Source organism: Suncus etruscus, chromosome 3 (genome assembly GCF_024139225.1).
Source record: "Suncus etruscus isolate mSunEtr1 chromosome 3, mSunEtr1.pri.cur, whole genome shotgun sequence".
Lineage (NCBI taxonomy): Eukaryota > Metazoa > Chordata > Mammalia > Eulipotyphla > Soricidae > Suncus > Suncus etruscus.
Genome location: NC_064850.1, coordinates 144,745,479 through 144,768,744, shown reverse-complemented (window position 1 = coordinate 144,768,744; position 23,266 = coordinate 144,745,479). Strand labels below are relative to the sequence as shown.

The 23,266-nt window shown below is 37.9% G+C and overlaps 1 protein-coding gene across 1 annotated transcript in view; it reads left to right on the top strand.

Moving 5' to 3' along the window:
* Positions 1-23,266, top strand: part of COLEC12 (collectin subfamily member 12) — a 215,886-nt gene that overhangs the window by 162,420 nt on the left and 30,200 nt on the right. Inside the window, exon 3 of the mRNA XM_049770044.1 lies at positions 19,475-19,597. Within this exon, the coding sequence (XP_049626001.1) occupies positions 19,475-19,597 (123 nt within the window). The remainder of the gene's footprint in view (positions 1-19,474; positions 19,598-23,266) is intronic.

Here is a 23,266-nt window from a genome sequence, read left to right as displayed (position 1 = left end):
TTCAATATGAATATATAGGATTTTTAATTGACATATATAAAAAATTTAAGAGTTTGTATATGAATTGCTTGGATTCAGTCAGCACCAAACCAGAAATACCTAAGAGTAGTCCTCCCACATGGTCAAGGCTTGCACAAAGATAGAACAAAAGCAAGGAATTCTTTGATTATAGTTTAAACCTTGTTAACTTTTGTGATTTGGTCTAGTGTTTTTTTTGTTTTGTTTTGTTTCTGTTTTGGTTTTTGGGCCACACCAGTGATGCTCAGAGGTTACTCCTGGCTTTGCACTCAGAAATCGCTCCTGGCTTGGGGACCATATGGGATGCCAGGGCATCGAACCATGGTCTGTCCTAGGTCATCTGCATGCAAGGTAAATGCCATACCACTGCACCACCGCTCCAGCCCCTGGCCTAGAGTTTTGATCTACCTAACATTGAGGCATTTACACATTCAGGCTTGTGTTTGCTTAGAAAGGATGTCCAATGTGTGAGTTGTCATGGTCAAATAAACTTCTTGTCTAATTCACTTAACAAATTAATTTCAGTGATTCTGTGACAAGCATCATTCTTTGCTACAGCACTGTAATCTGGTTCCTTTAATATGCTGACTTTGATGTGTACCATCAGTAACTCGAACTTGCATGTAGTTTGATTCCACAAATTGCCATACCAGCTTTAAGGTGTTAAAGGTTTAACTTGTTGCCTTATCCTAAGGCATCATAACACTTCCTAACGACATAACATGAAATATCTCCATGGCTAAAGGCAATTTGATATACTCTGAAATCTCTAAAATCTCATTTTTGAATGAACTATGCCCTTCCCCCATTGGTAAATAACATTCTTTTATGTGTTTTACAACCTAGGCCTCTTAAACTGTGGGTTGTAACCAAATATGGGATTGTTTAACTTCTAAAAATGTGTTTTAAAACAAATTTATTTATGGTTCGTATATTTATTTTATACAAAGAGGCACATTTTATGCCAAAGGGCACATAAAATTTCTCAGGCAAAAACAAGTCTCAAGTGGAAAAAGTTTCAGAAAGCTTTCTCTCTAAATAATATAAATAGGAAATGCTATTTTGCACCTGCCTCCATACTGACTTCAAGGGTTTGAAAGTCTGCTCTGCTGTAGCTTAGGACTTAACTTGTCATAAAGAATAGATAGTGTAATTAAAATCAACAGAGCTAGTTCTCTGGAACATTTACCTATTTTGTATCTTTTTTTTTTTGGTTTTTGGGCCACACCCGTTTGACGCTCAGGGGTTACTCCTGGCTATGCGCTCAGAAATCGCCCCTGGCTTGGGGGGACCATATGGGACACCGGGGGATCGAACCGCGATCCTGATCCTTGGCTAGCGCTTGCAAAGCAGACACCTTACCCCTATTTTGTATCTTGTGAAGGCAAATGAAGGGAGAGAAGTTGAGATTGTGGAGGAATTCCAAATTAAGCCAGAGAAAAGTTCTATCATTGTTGCATAGTTGCTGGCATTAATGTTGGGAGGTCAGACAGATGGGCCCAGCCTGTATTTGGTTCCCAGGTTAGGTGTCATAGAAAGGCTTTCAGTTTAGGGAGTTTTGATTAGGAGATGAAAATAGGATATGAGGACCAGGGAAGCAGATATAAAACCTTAGTATGGGGAACATTTGGAAAGTAAGAGTCACCACATTTTAATATGGAGGCCAATTTGGTATTCATTGATATACATGGCACACATACTCAATTTTAACCAACTAGTCACGGTAATTTTTCATGGCTTTTTTGCAAATACTAGTTTTAGGCTTTCATTTGTTTTCCTTTTGCTCTCTAGAAGTTGCTCTTTATTACTAATTGAAATAATCCCTATCATCTTTATGTCCCAGTAAGCAAAGCACAGACTCAACTTCAGGATCACCTGACTGTTAGGACATAAAGGCCCAATAGTAAGAATCTTTCTTGGAGTTGGCTTTACGTAGACAGCTGGTGTTTTTAATTTTCCTGTTGCTATAGCTCTTACTTCTTCTTATTCTGTTCAAATAATCACAACTCTTTGCTCTGTTCTTTAAAAAACTTTTTGTTTCAATCTCCTACTCTGTGACCTTTTCCATCCTACCCTCAGCCTGTACAGCAGAAGTCTCTTAAAGAAAGCATCCTCTTTCCAGAGCCCATAATGTTCCCAGCTTCACTTGCATAATTACTTCTTTATATGATTTGTGCCCAGTTGTGATGTATGACTGGGAAGTAAGATGGAGTGGAAACAGGTGGATCTTCCACCAGGCTCAAAACCAAGAAAATTTGTTTGTATGCAATAGTCCTCTAGATAAAAATTTTTGAATAATTGATCACACTGTCATTTGGGGTTCTAGAAGCCATAATAAATTACTGCTTCTAATTTTATAAGCACTGTCATAACCACAGTTGTAAGTGGGATTTTTCTTTTCACTGCAATATATGTTCTTTTGCTCTACTAGATGTTGTTTATTAGGTGATGTTTCCCTAAGTGCTGTATAAAGAGACAGACTGTTTCAGAGAAACCAGTAGGTTGTATTTACAAGTGGTTGGTTGTCTTTACTAGCTTTGCTACTACAACACAACTGCTTTCAAACAGGAAAAAACATTGCATAGTAGCTGGAGCTATTAAGTTCAGACTTCATTTTATTCCTCATTTAGGAATGGGTGTTTTATGAATTACTGAGTTCTTCTTTTTCAGTTCCTCTTCAAGGTCACGGAAATGTCAAGGGAATGAAACAGGATTGTCCCAGTGCTTGCATGATGATAATACTGTTGCCCACCAGCATTAGAACCTAATCATGATCAGACTCCAGCGGGAGGGTTGGGAGAGGTTTTGCTGTCCCAAAATTTAAAGCCTCCCTGCTCAGGCCTTATGCTGGGAGTGTTTGCATAATTGGTTTGCTAAACCAACTCATCCCTGCCATCTATTCCACTGTGTAGTGGCCACGTAAGACAAGTGTCTCTTTCTATCTAAGGGACCACAGAATTAACAATCAATTCACACTGTGTTCCAAGATATGTACAGATTACTAGAAATTTAAGTAAATAAATTAATGTTGCAAGTTAGAAAGAGAAATATGAATGATTCCTAGTCAATGATTCTGTTTGTAATTCCAACTACCACATGAGATAGTGAAAAAAATCCTGAGCTAGGTCTGGATTAGACATTGTTTAAATCTCTTCTTATATCCAATGTAACCAATTTACATATTGGGAACTGTTTGGACATTTCAGAAATAAAATTCATTTCTTTGAGCATTAAATATAAGTGATTTATATCTTAAGAATGTCTTATCTCATGAAGTTTGTGTATATTTTTAGAGCTGGTACAGCCCTGACCAAATTTTGCAATTCTTTACTGTAAGATATCAATTTCAAAAGGTATTTATTCTGCTTTCATTCCAGGCTGCTCCACTAGTATGGAGTGTATATATTAGTGTATATCTAATATTTTTATGTTTCTCTTTCTGGATCTGATGGTTGCTGTCACTAATATTTATGCATTTCATGAATACTTAGATACTTCATATATTTTTAGATTTAGATTATATTTTTCTGCATGACTGATGAAATTTTTATTCATGCTGATTTTAAGAGACAAAGAAAATATCTTTCATAATTGTTTTTTCTCTGGTGATTCCTTTAACTCAATTCAAGTCTTTCATCCACACTGTTAATAGAAGCTATCACCAGAATGCCACCTCTGAATGTTGCCATGTTCACTTCAGGTGGATAACTTATAAAGAATCTTTATTTGCCTCATCTGCTTGTGAGAAGGGAATTTGCTTTCAAGACGGTTGATGAAAGTTAAGTCAAACATATATATATATATATATATATATATATATATATATATATATATATATATATGCAGTGAAGGTAGTAGATGTAGGGATTGGATTCTAAATATTAGCAACTTCACTGGGTATCTAAAATTTACTTCACCTCACAACAAATTTGAATCTGATTTTTTTGGGGGGAGCCACACCCGGTGACGCTCAGGGGTACTCCTGGCTATGCGCTCAGGAGTCGCTCCTGGCTAACAGACACCTTACCTCTAGTGCCACTGTGCTGGCCCTTGAATCTGATTTTTTTAAACTTCCACATACATTTTGAATTCTAAACACCTAATGTGTAAAATATCACTGATAAGATTGCAGATAAAATCTCAATAACCTGAGACCAGAAATATAGTATAATGGGTAATGCATTTACTTTTCTTGACTGCAGCTGACAAGAGTTTGATCCTTGGTACCTCATATGGTCTCCCAAGCACATCCAGAATGATCCTAGAATAAAACCAATAGTAAATCCAAATACATAAATAAAAACCAAATAAATAAACCAAATAAACAAAACAAAACAAATACTCAATAACTTGGATGAGGAGAGAAGAAATAGTGCTCCAATTTAATCTTTACTTTGTCTAAGCTGGACTGAGTCAGTTACCTTGAACTTCTCAAGCATAGGGACAGAGCACCTGTTTAATTTGTTCAAATGTAACAGACTATTAGCACCAGGTTAAATTGTGTTCTGGCTAAATTGAGCTGCCCTATAATCCAACTATACCACTCCTAGATATATGCCCTAGGAACCCAAAAACACAATACAAAAATGCCTTCAACACACCTATATTCATTGCAGCACTATTCACAATAGCCAGAATCTGGAAACAACCCAGATACCTGACAACAGATGAGTGGCTGAAGAAACTGTGGCACATATACACAAGAGAATACTATGCAGCTATCAGAAAAAATTGAAGTCATGACATTTTTTTTATACATGGATGAATGTGGAAACTATTAGGCTAAGTGAAATAAGTCAGAGGGAGAAAGATGGAGACAGAATAGTTTCACTCATCTATGGGATTTAAGAAAAATAAAAGGCATTATTGTAATAACACCCAGAGATAATAGAGATAAGGGCTGGAAGGTCCAGCCCATAATATGAAACTTTTACAAAGAGTGGTGAGTGCAGTTAGAGAAATAACTACACTGACAACTATCTTGACAATGATAATGAGTGAGAGAAATAGAATGCCTGTCTCGAAGACAGGAAGAGTGTGGGGGGAAAAGGAGATATGGGGGGGATTGGTGGTAGAAAGGTTGCACTGGTGAAGGAGAGGTGTTCTTTTTTATAACTGAAATGTAACTACAAACATGTTTGTAGTCATGGTGCTTAAATAAAGATATTATTTTAAAAATAATAAAATAAATTGTGTGCTGGCTAATGTTTAACTATCAGCTCTTCAGGTAGTAAAGTTCTGATGTGTAGTGTTAAATGATTTCCATAGAGTCAATACTGCCAGAATGACCAGTTTCAAGTCACCAATGTAAAGTTACAACATAGAGTTGTGAAGATATATGAATAATATAAATAACTGATTTTCATCCAGTTTATGTAGGCTGTCATCAGCAAAACCAGAAAATCTATAGGATATTGTGGCTTTAAATTCTACCTTAGAAGTTTTTGTTTACTGGGGGAAAAATGAGAGAGGGGGCAACAGTGTCTGGAGGTCTGGAAATTCATCCGGGTAGTACTCAACTGCTCAAACCCAGTGATAATGCCACCAAGGCTACAGCAGCGCTCAGGGAGGCAAGTAGTGGGATCAAATACAGGCCTTGTGTTTATAAAGCATGGACTCTAGCCCCTGGTGTTGTCTGTTGCCTCTTAACCCCAGAAATCTTTCAGAGAAATATCTTTACTGTCTAAGGAAATCTTGTGTGTGTGTTTGTGTGTGTATGTCTATAAATAAACCATCTTTTTATCTATGTTATTGCACTTTAAACCATTTTCTGTTTTCAACAATTTAATTCATTTGTGACCTCTTAACAAAGACTTGGAAAGTTGTCTAAGCATGCATTTTTCCCACTTACTATACATTGTTATCATTTCTTGTATGTCTTCTGAGTTTTTGTTTATTTTATTTTTTGATACTAGCAATTAAATTCAGATCTCAAGCAGGTGAGGTCCATGTTTCACCTTTATGGGGCCCTCTTCCCAAACCATTCATTTCATTTCTTACATCCAATGATATATATATATATATATATTAAATATACAAATACATATATATACATATATATGTATTTGTGTATTTGGCTTTTAGTCACATCTAGTGGTGTTCAGAGCTTATTTCTGGCTCTGTGCTCAGAAATAACTCTTGACAGTCTCAGGGAACCATCTGGGATGCCAGGGACCTAACCCCTGTTGGCTGTGTACAAAGCAAATGTTCTACCCACTGTGCTCCAGCCCCCAGAATGTTTTTTTTGTAGCGTGTTTTTTTTTTCAATTTTATTCTTTTGACCTAGGCAACCATTTCTGCCTGCTGAAAAGATTTCTTTCTCTCTAGTCTTATTCCATTTCAATAGTGAGTATGAATGACAAGTGGTGACTGACTTAGTCCTCACTAAATCTGGAGCCACCCACCCCTCAGGCTTTGTGGGCAGGTGGTCTGTCACTTTCCTTGTGAATTGTTTGCCAATTTCATTCATCTGGGTCATTTCAAGTCGACTGACTCATTTTCCATCCAGGTTCAGAACTGAGGTTCTTTTTAGTGCAGAATAGACCTTTTAAAGCACCGACAGTGGCATTGGTTGCTCTGTCTTGGCTCACTTTCATTTCATTTCAGTATCCTCAACTCTATTCTTCACTTAAAGACACTACAAAGCTTGTATTCATAAAGGAATTCACTGTGGAGTGTCATGGGGCTGGGAAATATTTTAATTTACATTAATACTCCCCTTTTCTCATCAAAATACTAGCTATATTATACTTAAAAATTATTAAGTATATGAGAGATAATGGGCCAGCCACTTTTTCTTGACCATCACTACTCCCCAGCATAATTTCCACATTAAATAAAAAAAGAAAAGAAATAGTTATAAAAAGACATACACACACACACCCTCCTAACCAATGAGGCCATGATCTTTAGCTAATCATGTTGGCTCCTTAGATGGCAGTTCTTAAAGTTGCCTTATTTAAACACATAAGTAGGACAGTGGGTTTATTCCTTAGTTTTGTCTAATGAGTTTGAGTTTGGTGAGTACTGAGGGGCACAAACATGACACCATGCTGCTTTAGAATGTTGATATTTGTTCATCCCAGGAGAGGTCTACAGTAATGATCTGTGTTCCTTTGATTAAGAAATTGCACTGGCAGATGACTGGACATCAGCCACTCACCCCAAACCTTGGATCTATGGAACCAACAAGGTTTTCTGCATCAGCACCAGGAATCGGACTTCTACTGGGGAGGGCCCTAATGCTACCCTGGCACTGACTTGCTCCAGAATGGGTTCATATGATATCATGACAACTTGGAAACAGCAACAACTTGCTTTCTAGGCAGGATTGCCTGCTCTGCCACCCAACACTGAGGCGAAACCAGAAAACGCTCCATGACACTTTAACTTCAACACAGAATCTGTGCAAAAACTAGGATCTCTAACTACAGAAACCTGACTACAAAAAACATGATTGAGAAAAACTTTTACTAGGGCCACTGAAAAAAACTTTGAGTTTAGACAACTTAGTATGCCCAGAGCCTGTAGTTGGTCTTATAGCAGGATGCTTCATGGTAGGGTCTCCCTGTATTTAGGCCAAAGGTCTATCTGAAATTCAACTATGAAGGACTTTATAGATCACAATGGTTTCAATAAAACAATTTTTTTAAAAAGGAAAACAGAAATCACACTGAGCTCCCCAACTCTGCGACAGTAAAAAGAAACTCTGAGTTCCTGGTTGTTTGGAAAGAAGAGCTTCAGGTGTCTGAGACTTGATTGTCAGGCCTCTGAGCTGAAAACCCCTCCCAGAATGTCTATACTCTGGCCCACAGGACAATTAAATCAGCAAGTCACTCATCAGCTAGCAAGCTAGTCACAAAATTGGAGGCAAAATGTTAGTAAGCCCTTAACACTGCCAGGTGTGGCCCAAAAACAAAGCAAAAAAAAAGGCAAAGTTGGGAGGGAAGGTTATGAAACATCCTCATTCCCTTTCCCCCCACCACCTGAAAGCCAGAGAAAGTAAAGTGAGGGGAAATTACTGAAGGGGTGATGAGCCTAACTTTTTCCATAGCCAGCTAAGCACCTGCAGTGGTGCATGTGCTTAGCTATAGTACTCTTCCAGAGTACTATACAATACTAGTTTTCTTAGAGAAACTGAAGAAATACTAAAGGAAGCTCTCATTGTCAAGTCATATGGAATGGTAAAGATCTAGAAATAATATCAGTAGTTGGATCTAGACTAACAAACCTGCTTCTAACAAACCTCCTGAGAAATCTATGGGAAAATATGTAATTTAAATTTTGCTTTAAAAATCCTATTTTAAAGAAATTATTTTTGTTTTGGGGCCACATCTGGCAGCACACAGAGATTACTCCTGGCTCTGAGCTCAGAATTTGCCCCTGTTAGGCTCAGGGGACCATGTGGGATGTCAGGAATTGAACCCAGGTTCATCCCAGGTCAGCTGTGTGTAGGCAAATATACTACCACTGTGCTATTGCTCTGGCTCTTAAATAATAATAATAATAATATATAATAATATCTTAAATAAATATCTTGATATCGCATAAAGAAGATGGTAGGCCTGATATTAGCAATAACATTATATGGGAAAAGAAAAAAAACATACACATATGGATATAGACTTTTGCAAAATGAATTACATATGATGGAGCTGAAAGAACAAGATCCATCAAACCCAGTTAGGAAACTGATTCACTGAGGAGAAAGTTTTTGGTGTTAAAAAGTCATTGGGGGGACCCGGAGAGATAGCACAGCGGTGTTTGCCTTGCAAGCAGCCGATCCAGGACCAAAGGTAGTTGGTTCGAATCCCGGTGTCCCATATGGTCCCCCGTGCCTGCCAGGAGCTATTTCTGAGCAGACAGCCAGGAGTAACTCCTGAGCACTGCCGGGTGTGGCCCAAAAAACAAAACAAAACAAAACAAAACAAAAAAGAAGTCATTGGGGGAGAGTGTGTTATAGAAAAGGGTAAATTTTCAGAACCTTAGAGGGGCAAAGAGCAACCCTGCAGGAGAGAGCAGTGAGCTCAAGTACCTGGTGTTTCTCTCATACTCATTCAAGTTTGAACATTACTGTCTGAATTCCTGTTTGAAATTGCCATCACCTTACCTCTCACATTTTCTTGGCCCCATACCTTGCTTTATTTTTCTAAATAGCAATTTGGGTGATATTTGGGTTTCACCCAGCAATGTTCAGGGGCTATTCCCAATTCTATGCTTGGGGATCACTCAGTGTTGCTAAAAGAATCATGTGTGGTGCTGGGGATCAAACTACTACTGATCACATGCAAGGCAAGTACTTTACCTGCTGTACTATCTCTTTATCTACTCTTCATAGAATTTATCACCTTCTAATGTCCTACTGGCTACATTTTCTAGCTGGCAATTTTCCCACATCTCATTTCTCTAAATAAAACTTTTTTTTTTTAAATCCTTCCACTAGAGACTAAATTCCATATGCATGCTTTGTTTAGCCTTATATCTTATACCGGTATGGTGCCTCATATTTATCTTTTGAATAAATGGGATGTGGCCAGAAAAGAAGCGTCATGAAGTAGGCAATGTTTTGGGGTTTTTTTAATTTTAATAAATTTTTATTGTGACCAAAGTGCATTACAAATCTTTCACAGAATTATTTACAGTTCATAATGACAATGAATGAGGGGCATTCCCACCACCAGTGTTGTCCTCCCTCCACCCCTGTTCCCAGCATGCATCTCATATCTCCCTCCTTTACCCCACAGTATACTAGAGTAACTGGTCTCCACTTTACAACTTGTTGTAGATTGGGTATCTATTCTGTTGTCATTGACTTTGGGTTTGGTGTTCAAGTCTGATAATTTTTTATTTCCACTACATGTTCATATGACGTCGGTCCTGGTATTATCCTTTTTCCCCCTCAATTTATGAGGCTGAATGATTCAAGTTATGTGTTTCTGTTGGAGATAAAAAGGATAAGAAAAAGAGAAGAAAAAATTTGGTAGCAACTACCAAAAAAAAAAAAAAAGAAAAAAAAATTCACCCAGCAAAAAATATCCCCAAATAACAACCACAAGAGTGAAAAAGAAAGAAAAAAGTGGAAGAAAAAAGAGAAGGAAAATAATATCAAAAACAAACAAAACAAAACAAAGTAAAACAAGAAAAAGAGGGAGTACTGGAGTGGCAGGGTTTGGTATTTCCCTCACTTTTTTTTTTTTTTTTGCATAGGCACAGTAAGTATTGGGGAAGAAAGGGAATTCCCGTGGCCAAAAAGATTCAGGGTTTCTCCACCCGAAGTAGGTGTTTTGGGTAAAGAAATTTTAATCTGAAAATCTGTGTGCAATACCACAGCCACCTCTGAATGATGGAGTGGAAAATGGAACTCAGTGGGTGCATTGCTGTGCTGGTGGCTGGATGTTGATTGAAATGTAAGTTAATGTTCCTTATGACTGTGTGCTCTTGAGAACTTGCATAGTCAGAGGATATCATCTGCTGAGCCTCTTGAAATCATTTCTTGAGGCATTTGGAGTGTTTCTATATTATTGGAAAAGTCTGTGGATTCATGAACTATGGGGTCAAATTGGTTTTTGTTTGTTTGGGTCACACCCAGCAGTGCTCAGAGGTTACCTTGGCTCTGCACTCAGGAATTACTCCTAATGAGCTCAGGGACCCATATGGGATACTGAGGCTTGAACCCAAGGTCAGTAGCATGTAGGGCAAATGCTGTCCTGCTGTACTATGGCTCTGGACCCATGCTTTGTTTTGTTTTTCTTTGCTCATATTTTTTAAAGAGGAGAATTAATCTACTATAAAACAAATTAATTTTGTATCTCCATGTGATAAACCCTCATTTACTTCCTTTTTTCTAACCTGTGCCACCAGCAACTGCATACTAGTAAATGCTGCCAGTTGTTTGGGTCCAGGAGCCACTGAAGACCCGCTTTTGAGGCTTCTATTTCAAAATAACTTCTTTTGGATTCAAGCTTAAACTGATCAAGGCCTTTGTATATCCCATAGTTTGACTTAAAATTGTAGAGCAACATCTCTTCTTGGCTCACTCCATTCCAAAAATTTCTCACCTTTGAGGGATAATTCCCCTGCAAGCTAACAAAACTCACTAGTGGGGCTGGCGCGGTGCCGCTAGAGGTAAGGTGTCTGCTTGCCAGTGCTAGCCTAGGATGGCCGCGGTTCGATCTCCTGGCGTCCGATATGGTCCCCCAAGCCAGGAGCGACTTCTGAGCACATAGCCAGGAGTAACCCCTGAGCATCACAGGGTGTGGCCCAAAAACCAAAAAAAAAAAAAAAAACAAAACAAAACACCTCACTAGCCAAACCTCCTGACCTCTGAAAGAGAAAATGGGCATTTATTAAGGGTGAAATTAAGTATGCCACCACAGAATGGTAAGAGAAACTATAGCCTGTCCAAGTATTAGACCTGTAATAGTTAGCTGATTGGTTCCTAACTTCTACTGCTCGTTTTTGAGAAAGGTGTGTTCAGCATTTTAAGTATGTTTCAGCACCCCTTTATTTTGACAAAACAGTTTTACAGTCAACTTACTACAGTTTATCTTGACTTGTTTTATTTTCCACTACTGGGAGTCAAAAGGCTTGGGGAAGCGAAGACAAATCTGGGCTCAGCTCCCCAGCTTTGTTGCTCACTGGCTTGGCTATATAACATCTCTAGGTATTTCCACTCTAACCCTCATATACATACTTTCCTAAAATTGATGAAGTTAAAATTAGACTTTCTGCTTTACAGGACTTTGATCGTATGTAATGAGGAAGGGATTTCTGGCACCTATCAGACACCCCTACCCCAGAATGGCACTGCTATCCTTAGCACTCGTATGTTCCCCCCAGCTTCATCAAGAGTGATTCCTGAGCTGAGAGACAGGAGTAAGTGATTTCTGAGCATTGCTGAATATGGCCTCAAAACCAAATAAACAATGTTCTCTATTGATATATTAAAACAAAGCTAAAACTCCCTACTATTTTTAATTACATGAAAAATTTAATTAAAAACATACCATCAGGGCAATAGTAGAGTGGGTAGGGTGTTTGCCTTGCATGTTGCTGACCCAGGTCCAATCCCCATCATTCCATATAGTGTCCCGAGCCTGCCAGGAGGAATTTCTGAGTATAGAGCCAGGAGTAACCCCTGAGTGCCATTGAGTGTAGCCTCCCAAAGATATATATATATATTTATATGTATACATATGTATATATACTTGCACATACATATATATGTATATATACCCTTAGTAAATTGCAGAATTTAATATAAATTTAAAATTAATGCTGAATTATTAACTAAAAAGCTCTCTTGTAAATAATTTTTGAATTGGGATAGTACACTATTTTTGGATTGGGATAGGATAGTACACTATCCCATCTCTCAAGGTAGGGAACTTGTCTTGCATTCAGTTAACCTGAGTTTGATCCTGGTACTCCATATGGTCCCCTGAGCCCATCAGGCATGATTCTTCCCACCAAATATATTTGTTTGAATACACCAGGATGAATACAAAGATTCTGTGAGTCTCATTTATTTTTCACAGAACACCATTTTTCTCAAAGTGCTTTCATTACTGATTCTTGTTCTGGTTTTTTTTGTTTGTTTGTTTGGTTGGTTGGTTGGTTGTTTGTTTTTTGTTTTTTATGGTTCTCCACATCATTTAGGAAATTTGGCATAATAAGGTATTCAGGATTGAGATTAAATTTAGAGAATTAGTCATTTTAAATTTTTTTTACTAAGGGCCAGAGCAGTGGCACAAGCAATAAGGCATCTGCCTTGCCTGCGCTAGCCTAGGACAATCTCCAGCATCCCATATGGTCCCCCAAGCCAGGAGCAATTTCTGAGTGCCATAGCCAGGAGTAACCTCTGAGTGTCACTGGGTGTGGCCGTAAAAACAAACAAAAAAAAATTTACCAACTAAATCCATATCCCATCATTGAGTAAATGTCCTCTATAATAAGAGAAACTAATGTCTTGTATTTTATATATTCAGCTTTTGTGCTAGTATTGTATAACTTCCAAATAACTAGAACGTTAACTTTTACCATTTTGTTGCTTTTGAGGGCATTTTAATGATAGGAATGTGTTTGAATCATCAGTTTTACTGTTAGAGCCAAATCCTTCTCATAGACTTATGGGAATAGATGCCACCAGGCAGTAGATTAATAACTATAAAAAAAACCACATGAAAAGGTCACTGCAAATCTCAGATCAAAACCTGTGGTTTGCTGGGTTTTGCAACCTACCAGCTTCTTCAAGCCTTCCCTGGTAACATGATCTTTACGGAAACACCATTGAGCTATAGACCCTGAGATAATGAAGATAGCTTCAACGTGCTCCTCACTGCTTCCAATGTGCTTCTTGGTTACTTAAAAGTTTTTCCCCAATAAGGAGAAGACAATGGAACAGCATGAATCTGCTTTGACAAATGAGCTCTCCCTCAGTGATATGGCAGAAAATATGATAGCTGCAGAGACTCTTTTGTTCTCCAAAAAACTGGAAAAACAGACTGAATTGTAGCCTAGACCACAGCACTTGGGAGGGCTCTTTATGGAGAACCACAGGAGAAAGGAATTCCCTTTGCTGGTGAATTCTTCTAAGCCTCTGCACTGTCATTCCTGCAGTATTTGAATTATTCTTGCCAACCAGCTAACCACCTCCCATCAGCAACCCCAGCAGACCCCCACACTTCTTAAACATATGTGATTAGAAACGGCAACACAGGAACTTTTGAGTGTGGGCACTGGGGACCCAATTGTCAGTCTATTCTGAACTTCCGTGGTATACTCAAGGAGTTAACAGAGTGATTCAGTTGGCTTTGCTTAGCCCTCAAACTTTTTATATAATAAAAACTTGAGTATTAGAAAAATACATTCAGATCCTGAGCCAAGAATCAAGTTCAACTGGAAAGAGTTCCAAGAAGAATAACCAATGGGAAGGCATGAATCTTTTGGGCACATTCTCTCTGTGGCCTACTGAATTACAAATGTATGATGTGGGCCAAGCTTTTTTGATAAGCTAATTCTTTTGGTGGCAGGAAGTAAAACTGTTTCATTTCTTGCACAAAAATTCTTTATCTACCTCATTCTTTAGATCCATTTGTACTCTCTTTCCCTGAGTCCCCAATTTGTGACCCTCATGGGAACAAAGTCCCTAGCCTCTGAAAGTAATGCTAAGAAAACAGATACTACAAAGACTGGTAACAGGGGGATAGCTGTCTTGAATGTTTTCTGTGACCATCTAGGTTCAAGGGGGAGGGGTACAACAACTACATTTGCCAGCAGGATCTCTTTGTAGTAGGTATTCGTATGTTTGGCCAGATGGCCTCCCAGCGGAGGGCAGAAAGAGAAAGATAAAACAGAATTCTTATTAAAAATAAGTCTCATGGGGGAGAAAAAACAAGGCAGTGAAAGTGTGTCTAGTGAAGAGGAAGGCCAGGCGATGCCATCTGATATTTATTAAATACTGATACACTCAGCAATGAGAAATGCATGTCATGAAAAAAGACACCCTGCTCTTCAGAATGTGAAGCAGTGACAACGGTCTGGGAACAAATCTGCATTAGTGCTTCATGGTATGGTAAACACGGTGCTAGAGCATATGGCAAGAATGGTATGAGCATAGCCCTTTCTCATTAATAGCACAATGACAATTAAGTGACCTTTAAGCAACCTCTAGCTCCAGCCCTCCTATTATCTGTGACATTCCCCAGTCTGAACAAACCTAAGGTTTACCCAATAAAGAGTAAGAAATAGTTTGGAGAGAAATAAAAAGTTCATCCATCACAATCTTTAAAAAAAATTTTTAATGAACCCTTCTTCCACTATCCAAAGTGTCCCTCTATATTTTCATAAGAACTTTTCTGAACTCCAGTGTCTGTCATGTCTGTCTTATATTTGCAACCTAAACAAGCTTATTCTTTCTAAACACAAAATGTGGCATATCTTGGGGATCTACCTATTCTTTTCCTCTAAAATCCAAAAATATTTCTCACAGTAAGTGGATTAAGGGATTTTTGTTTCATTTTAAAGATCCAGATTCTAGAAAAGTGATAGATATATTTGCTTGATTCCTTTAATAAGTCCCTGAAGTGGGCTTTTTTTTTATGAGAATAGCAGTATTTTAATGTAGATAAGGACATTTTAGTGTGGATAGAAAGATGAAAGGCTATAATAATGGTAGGGAAAATGAAAGGCAAGAATAATAGGAGGCATCACGTAGAAGACTGACTAGAACAGGCATTTGTAATTAGATCAACCCAATTTGGTGGAATCCTGACTGCAATATCTCTGAACTGTCATTTTAGTTCTCACTTATAGTAGTTTGTGAATGGTTATTATATAAATTAAAGATGTTGTGTATAAAATCCTAGCTCAGAATCTGGTATAATGAAGGTGGTAAATGAACATCAGTAACTGTACGTGAGAGGATCATGGGAAAAAAATATATGTATATCCCAGAGGATGATTAGTGGGGTCTGGTGAATAAATACAGGACTTAGAAAATAAATATAAGACAAGATTTCAGAGTGCTTTAACCACCGGGGGATTGAGATAATAGTATTTGGGTTGGATAGAAGTTAAGAGTATTAGGTAGAGTTTGGAGATCTGATTTGGCAGTACAGGGACTGAGACACTGACTTGACAATTAAAAAGAAAGGAAAAGAAACTGGAAAATGAATGTAAAAAAAGCAGACTTTTCTCTAGGGCTGGTTGAACGAATCATGACTATGTTCTTTGTTTTTGCTTTTTGGGCACCACTCGGTGAAGCTCAGGGGTTACTCCTGGCACTCAGAAATCACTCCTAGCTTAGGGGACCATATGGGATGCTGGGGTATTGAACCACGGTCCATCTTGGGTCAACTGCATGCAAGGCAAATGCCCTACTGCTGTGCCATTGCTCTGCCCCCAAATATGATTTCAATTTCTCATGGAATTAACTAATTGTAATTTCATCCAGTTTAATTATCTTCTAACTAAACCATAATTTCTCAAAAGGGATTGTTCTATTCAAACATCACTTTCACCTTGTTAGAAATGATAAATCTTAGCTCCTATCTCAGACTGTCTGCTGAATGAGAATCTGTTTTAGCAGTGTGAATTATACGCATGTTATAGTTTGAAAGCACAATTTTTTATTAATTTTTTTATTAAATTATTTATTTAAATGCCGTGATTACAAACATAATTGTAGTTGGGTTTCCGTCATAACAAGAACACTTCCTTCACCCATGCAACCTTCCCATCACCAATGCCCCTATCTCTTCCCTCCTTCACCCCCCACCTGCATTCGAGGCAGATCCTCTACATTCCTTACTCACTGACATTGTTATGATAGTTCTCAGTGTAGTTATTTCTATAACTGCACACACCACTCTTTGTGGTGAGCTTCATATCTTGAGTGGTCCTTCCGGCCTCAACTTTGGGAATCATTTCAATGTCTTTAATTTTTCTTAAAACCCATAGATGTGGGAGACTATTCTGTGTCTCTCTTTCTCCATCTGACTTATTTCACTCAGCATAAAAGACTCCATGTACATCCATGTATAGGAAAATTTCATGGCTTCATCTCTCCTGATAGCTGCATAATATTCCATTGTGCATATGTACCACAGTTTCTTTAGCCATTCATCTGTTGAGGGGCATCTTGGTTGTTTCCAGAGTCTGACTATTGTGAAAAGTGCTGCAATGAATATAGGTGTGAGGAAGGGATTTTTGTATTGTATTTTTGTGTTCCTAGGGTATATCCCTTGGAGTGGTATAGCTGGATCTAATGGGAGCCAATTTCCAGTTTTTGGAGGAATATCCATATTGTTTTCCATAGGGCTGGACTAGACAACATTCCCACCAGCAGTGAATGAGAGTTCCTTTCTCCCCACATCCCCACCAGCACTGATTGTTCTTGTTCTTTGTCATATGTGCCAGTCTCTGTGGTGTAAGATGGTACCTCCTAGTTGTTTTAGTTGTTTAGATTTGTATCTCTCTGATGATTAGTGATGTGGAGCATTTTTTCATGTGCCTTTTGACCATTTGTATTTCTTCTTTGAGAAATCGTTCATTTCTTGTCCCCATTTTTTGATGGGGTTAGATTTTTTTCTTGTTAAGTTCTGTCAGTACATTGTATACCTTAGATATTAGCCCCTTATCTGATGGGTATTGGGTGAATAGCTTCTCCCATTCTGTGGGTGGATGAAAGCACAATTTAAATCGGGGATCTCAAACTCACGGCCCCCGGGCCATTTGCGGCCCTCCGTACAACATTTTGTGGTCCACGGCCAGCCTTCAAATATCACAGTATTCGCAATTATTCGCTTACCGAATAATCGCAATAAAAATCACATTAGTATGAAAAAAATCGCATTAAACATTCGCAGTTCCTTTTGGGGTTTGCAAATGTTTAATGTTTTTTTTACTAATGCGATTTTTATTGCGAATATTCAGTAAGCGAAAATCCCTTATGCGGCCCTGTCTCACCCCGACTTTGCCTCCTGCGGCCCCCAGGTAAATTGAGTTTGAGACCCTGGTTTAAATCAAGGTCTCAAGATAGCAGCATCATATCCCGTGAGAATTTGTTAGAAATCCAAGTTTGGGGTTCCTTCTCCCACCTCCTAGATTGAAAACTGTTTTGTGTGTTTTGTTTTGTTTTGGGTCACACCCAGAGGTGCTCAGGGGTTATCCTGGCTCTGTGCTCAGAAATTGCTCCTGGCAGGCACACGGGACCATACGGGATGCCAGGATTCGAACCGCCGTCCATCCTGGATCAGCTGCGTGCAAGGCAAATGCCCTATAGCTGTGCTATCTCTCTGGCCCCTAAAAATCGTTTTTAATGATATCTTATATCATTATTATCATTATTATGAATCATTATTATCATTATTATGGTATTATTATTATGTTATCACTTATTATCATTACTAAGAATGAACCCCAAAGTTTGAATAGCACTCACTGCTGGAAAGCAGTGAATGGAGTCTCAGTCAGTAGACAGATAACCCACACCAGATGGGAATGATCAAAACCTTAAAGTTAAAATTGAGTCACTGATGCTCTCCCCATCATTGGCGGTGGGAATGTTGCACTGGTGAAGGGGGGTGTTCTTTTTTATAACTGAAACCCAACTACAAATCATGTTTGTGATCATGATGCTTAAATAAAGATATTAATTTTTAAAAAATGAATAAAATAAAATAAATTGAATCACTGTTCTAGACTGTTTCTGTCATCATTTTGCATTAAATACAGCCAAAGAATCCTTTTTTTATTGAAAAGGGCCCATATGTGTAAAACTACAAAGCAAGGGAAAATAACTTCAATTGTGCCTTAATCCTCATGACTTAACCATCAAAAGTCATTAATTATAGTTACAATGATAAGAGATCAGTCTTTTATACACTGTTGCTTTTGGAGGAAGTTACTAGTAAGACACACACACATAGGGAAACAAGTCAGAGAAATATGTGCTTTAAGGATACTTCTTACAATATGATTTTCACATTAAAATGTCCACAGTCTTTGTCTTCTGTGTTTCTAATCATTTGAATAAATGGAAAGTTGCTTTTTTTATGGGTTAGCTCTGGAGTTACTTAGAGAAGTGGTAGTGATTTACCTTAGACTAGGGTGTTTGTTTTTTTTTTTTTAATTTGAACTGTGAGCAGTAAAAATTTATTTCCTTTACTCAAAAATGTCTGGCTTGTCCAGTTATTTCATAGTTGTTTTCCAAATCACTGTGATAACTTCAAGATCAGTGTCTGTTTTCTGTATACAAATATCATGCACAAAAATGGTCACAGGTAATTTAGTAATGGTTATATAATTTTATTATCTTAGTCACACAGTCACCTACATCTTTTGCTAAAGATGAATCCATTACAATTAGTGGCATGTTGGTTAGCCAGTTGTCAGTAAGGGTAATCATCAAGTGTGATGTTTGCAAACTTTCATGGTTTAAGTATTTCTTCCAGGATTGACTTCAGGCTAATAGCAGTTTAGTATCTCCCAGAAATCCTGGAAATTGAATCAACTATAGTAGTTTATAGAACGCACCTAGGATATACCAGTAAAACAAACATTCTATTTTTGGTCATGTTTGAATTGATATAGATAAGTCCAACAATGGTTGAAATAGACTAAATAGATTAAAAAGTTTTAAATCATTTATCACAGAAATGTTTATGAAAAGTCTCATTGTAATTAGCATAATGGGATTTTAATTAAAGTATAAAACAGAGTTATAGGCTATATTTAAATCATATTAAATATAAGTAGAAAATATTTGAATTATATTCAAATTCCTTATTTGTAAAGAAATTGCATTTAATTTTAAAATGTCACTTATCCTGTAGTAAGATGTATGTAAAAATGTTATTCTTAATTATAAAATTCAACTCAAAATATAAAAATTATATATTGGATTTTGGCTCCTTTAGTTAATAAAACTACTTTTTTTTTTACATTTTTCTTATAGGTATTCAAGAAGGAACGCAATGTACCAAATGTAAAAATAACTGGGCACTGAAGTTTTCTATCATATTATTATACATTTTGTGTGCCTTACTGACAATCACAGTAGCCATTTTGGGATACAAAGGTAAGTTTTTTTTTTCTTGTTTCCTTTCAATAGCATACTTCCAGTTTTTAATTTAAACATAAATAAATGCTTGCAAGTATTAAGTGTTTCATTAATACAATGCAAAAAACTCAGCAAGATTGTAAGCTCCATGAGCTATATGAGCTATATGAGGCTCTGGGACCTTAAAGGGGGAAAATGAAAATAATGATCATGGTCCTCCCTGGTTATAAATACTTTTCCTCTTTGTTACTTTTTCCAACTTATTTTCAGCTACTCCTTTTTGCAAGTCTTTTTTTTTTTTTTTTTATCTTAAAGAGATTCCATTGAAAGTCAGGAATCAGCATATAGAAAACTAGATTGACAAAGACAAAACCAAACACAGGATTTCCAGAGTAGCAATTTACTCAGGGATTAGCCAACTAATTCCTTTTTTCCTCTTTCATGCATTTACTATGGCTGCTGTTGTTTATATAGCTCCATAAAAATAGTGCCTTCTAGAAATTAAACAGAGAAGCAGCACCTCAACCATACTTTATGGAACGGTAGACATTCTTTCAGCATGTCTGGTTTAAGGTCAGTCCAGGCTTGCAGACTAATGGGTTCCCTGACACCCACACCCCAGCTTTGTTTTAGACACCACAGGTAGGAGTTTTCATGATTCAGAACCACCAACTATATAAGCCCTTTCATAGAAAACAGCCATGGAAGCCTTTCTGTCAGAGACGAGGGAGACAGACATGTCAACTGTTTTCAGCAAAAGGCAGATACGGGATCTGCTAAGCTTCAAAACCTTCACTCAGCTGCCATCTCAGCTGCCTTCCACAGAACTGACAGATTAACAGCTAAGAATTTCCACACCTCCCTTCTAGGTTCCTTTGCCCATAGACTTGATCTGAGGAGAGAAAGTTTCAAATTGAATTGCCTCCAACTTGTAACTCCTCCCACCTATCTCCCAGTGTTTCCTAGTTTCCTGAGGAAACATAATGTATCAGAATGAGAATGAACATGGAGCCAGATGGTCCATGTTCAACACACTATTCTTCTTTTATTAAGTGCTTGCTGGCATGCCAAGCATCATGCTAAGTTCTTTGAGTGGAACGTAGCCTGGGTATGAATCATTACCTCTTAGAATTTCCATTTTCTTATATGTAAAAAAGCAATAATAATGCCACTTTCTCAGGGTGATTGGAAATAAGCTAAGATGATACCAGTGAACCAGCTGCCTGTTATTGATCCCAAAGGATAGTGGCTGTAATCACTCTGTTCTTTGCTTCTTCATAAATACACTTATACAGCTTTGGCTCTTAGAATGACAACACATGTTAAAAATTCCCAGTATAGGGCCATGTATATCTCAGTGGTAGAGCACTTGCCTTGCAGGTGTGAGGGCCTGCAAGGGAGGGCCAGTCAATCACTGGCAACACACACACACACACACACACACACACACACACACACACACACACACACACACTCACTCACTCTATAGCCAGGTTATGTTTACTCTGGGCTTGTTAAGTACCACTTCTGTGTAGGCGTACATCCTAAAGTATGCTGACTGAAGAATTTAAGTAATGGAAATGTGGGAGATTTTCAGATTATTATTATTATTATTATTAATCCATTTGTAATTATTGCTCTAATATAAAACTAGCACTGGTGATGGTTGTTGTACATTATATGACTGTAACTCAATCATGAACAACTTTATCTGTGGGACAAAAACCTATTTTATGAATAACCTTTGTAACCATGGTGTTTAAATAAAAATAAATAAATATAACACAAAAAAAAAAAAGAATTAGCACAGTATGATGCATTAAGAGGGTGAGGAAAGGAACCTCCCAGGTGGTTCAGCCTAGTTTTTTAACCTTTACTAGGCAATATCAATCTTTGCACATTTATTTATTACTTTTTTTCTAATAAACCCAGATAAAAGGGAATCTTTAAGTTAAATAGCCATTTAATGTGACTCTTTAGGACTTGGTACTGTGCAATATCATGAAATGAATTTTTTACTATGGAAGGGCTTGCTTCTCTGCCTTTTGAACTACTGCCCTCTACAGTATATTTTTATTCCATTTTATTGTTTTACCATATACTTTCTGATATCCTTGAGATAAGTATTCACTTGCTACCCTACTTATCTTCTTTTTATCCTCTTATCTCTGTCCCCAAACTGCCTGTTCTACCTGTAGGGTGGTACTAGGGACAAACCTATGTCGTGCAAAGCAAGCAGATCATACCTACCTCTGAGCCTATTTACATGTTCCAACCCTTTAATAATGCTCCTTTACATCTCTCTTTCTGTCATGGAACTACAAAAATTAGGATATAACCAAGTTCCTTCTAGACAATTTACTGACAAGCCAGAGCACTGTCGAGTCACCCAGACAGTGTTGGAGCAATGACAGTAACCTTGTGGCCTGTTAGTTATGTCTCAGAAAACTTATTTTCTTGGAAAAGTACAACTCAGTGCATCCTTTGCCTAGGCATGTTCAGATTTTTGGAGCTTCCAATGCAAAAGCAATCTCTCTAAATTTTAGTGGGTCATGAATTCTCTAGAATATTTCTTTTTTTTTTTTTTTTTTTTTTTTTTTTTTTTGGTTTTTGGGCCATACCCGGCGGTACTCAGGGATTACTTCTGGCTGTCTGCTCAGAAATAGCTCCTGGCAGGCACGGGGGACCATATGGGACACCGGGATTCGAACCAACCCCCTTTGGTCCTGCATTGGCTGCTTGCAAGGCAGACACCGCTGTGCTATCTCTCCGGGCCCTAGAATATTTCTTGAATAGGAACATCCTACTAATTTATCCTCCATTCCCTCATGCATCCATCTCAAGACAATAAGAATAAAGAAGACAGAAACCTCAATTTTTCTCTATAGGACTCACCTCTGACATAGCATTCCTCCTCACATATGTCTAGCTTACTGCTAAGCTGAGCCAAAATTGAAGTAGCTTGGATAATGACATGAATACAGATTTTCAAAATTTGCATCAGATCATACTCTGCACTAAAACAAGCTGACAGTGATCTGGAAATTTTTTTAGGGGAGGGGCATGGTATTGGTTTTGAAACAATTGGCAGTGCTCTGAACTTACTCTGGATGGGGGGAGAATTTACTCCTAGCTCTGTGCTCAAGGATATTTCCTAGCAGGGCTCAGGTGACCAGTTGGGGTTCTGGGGATCAAACTTGAGTCAGTCATATGCAAGGCAAGCTCCCTACCTGCTGTACTAGATCTCCAACCCCTAGAAATGGCTTTTAGACATAATTAAATAGATCCTAACTCTGAGGGAAAAAAAAACCATACACTGTAGCTCTTGTGAAAATAGCACCCTCTACCTTATATCAGATCTTCTGGGACACTTATTGCAGGAAGGGAATGCCTACCAAACAGTGCTCAGGAAATCCAGAGGAAACTCTAGATGATGTTTGGTCACCCAGTCTGTAGTTCCAAACAGAAAAGAGGGACTACTCCAGGCCTGTAATGCTGTTGACTACCAGAACCTCAATCAGTGATACTAAGTAGGGGGGACCATGCAGTTCAAGGGATTGAACTGGAATTAGACTCAAACCTTGTACATTTTTCCTGTATTAGTTTCCTGGATCATTTCTCTGTTTTTACAATGAAACTGATGTAATGTTAAAGATAAAAATGTTCGTATTACTTTCCAGGAGAATG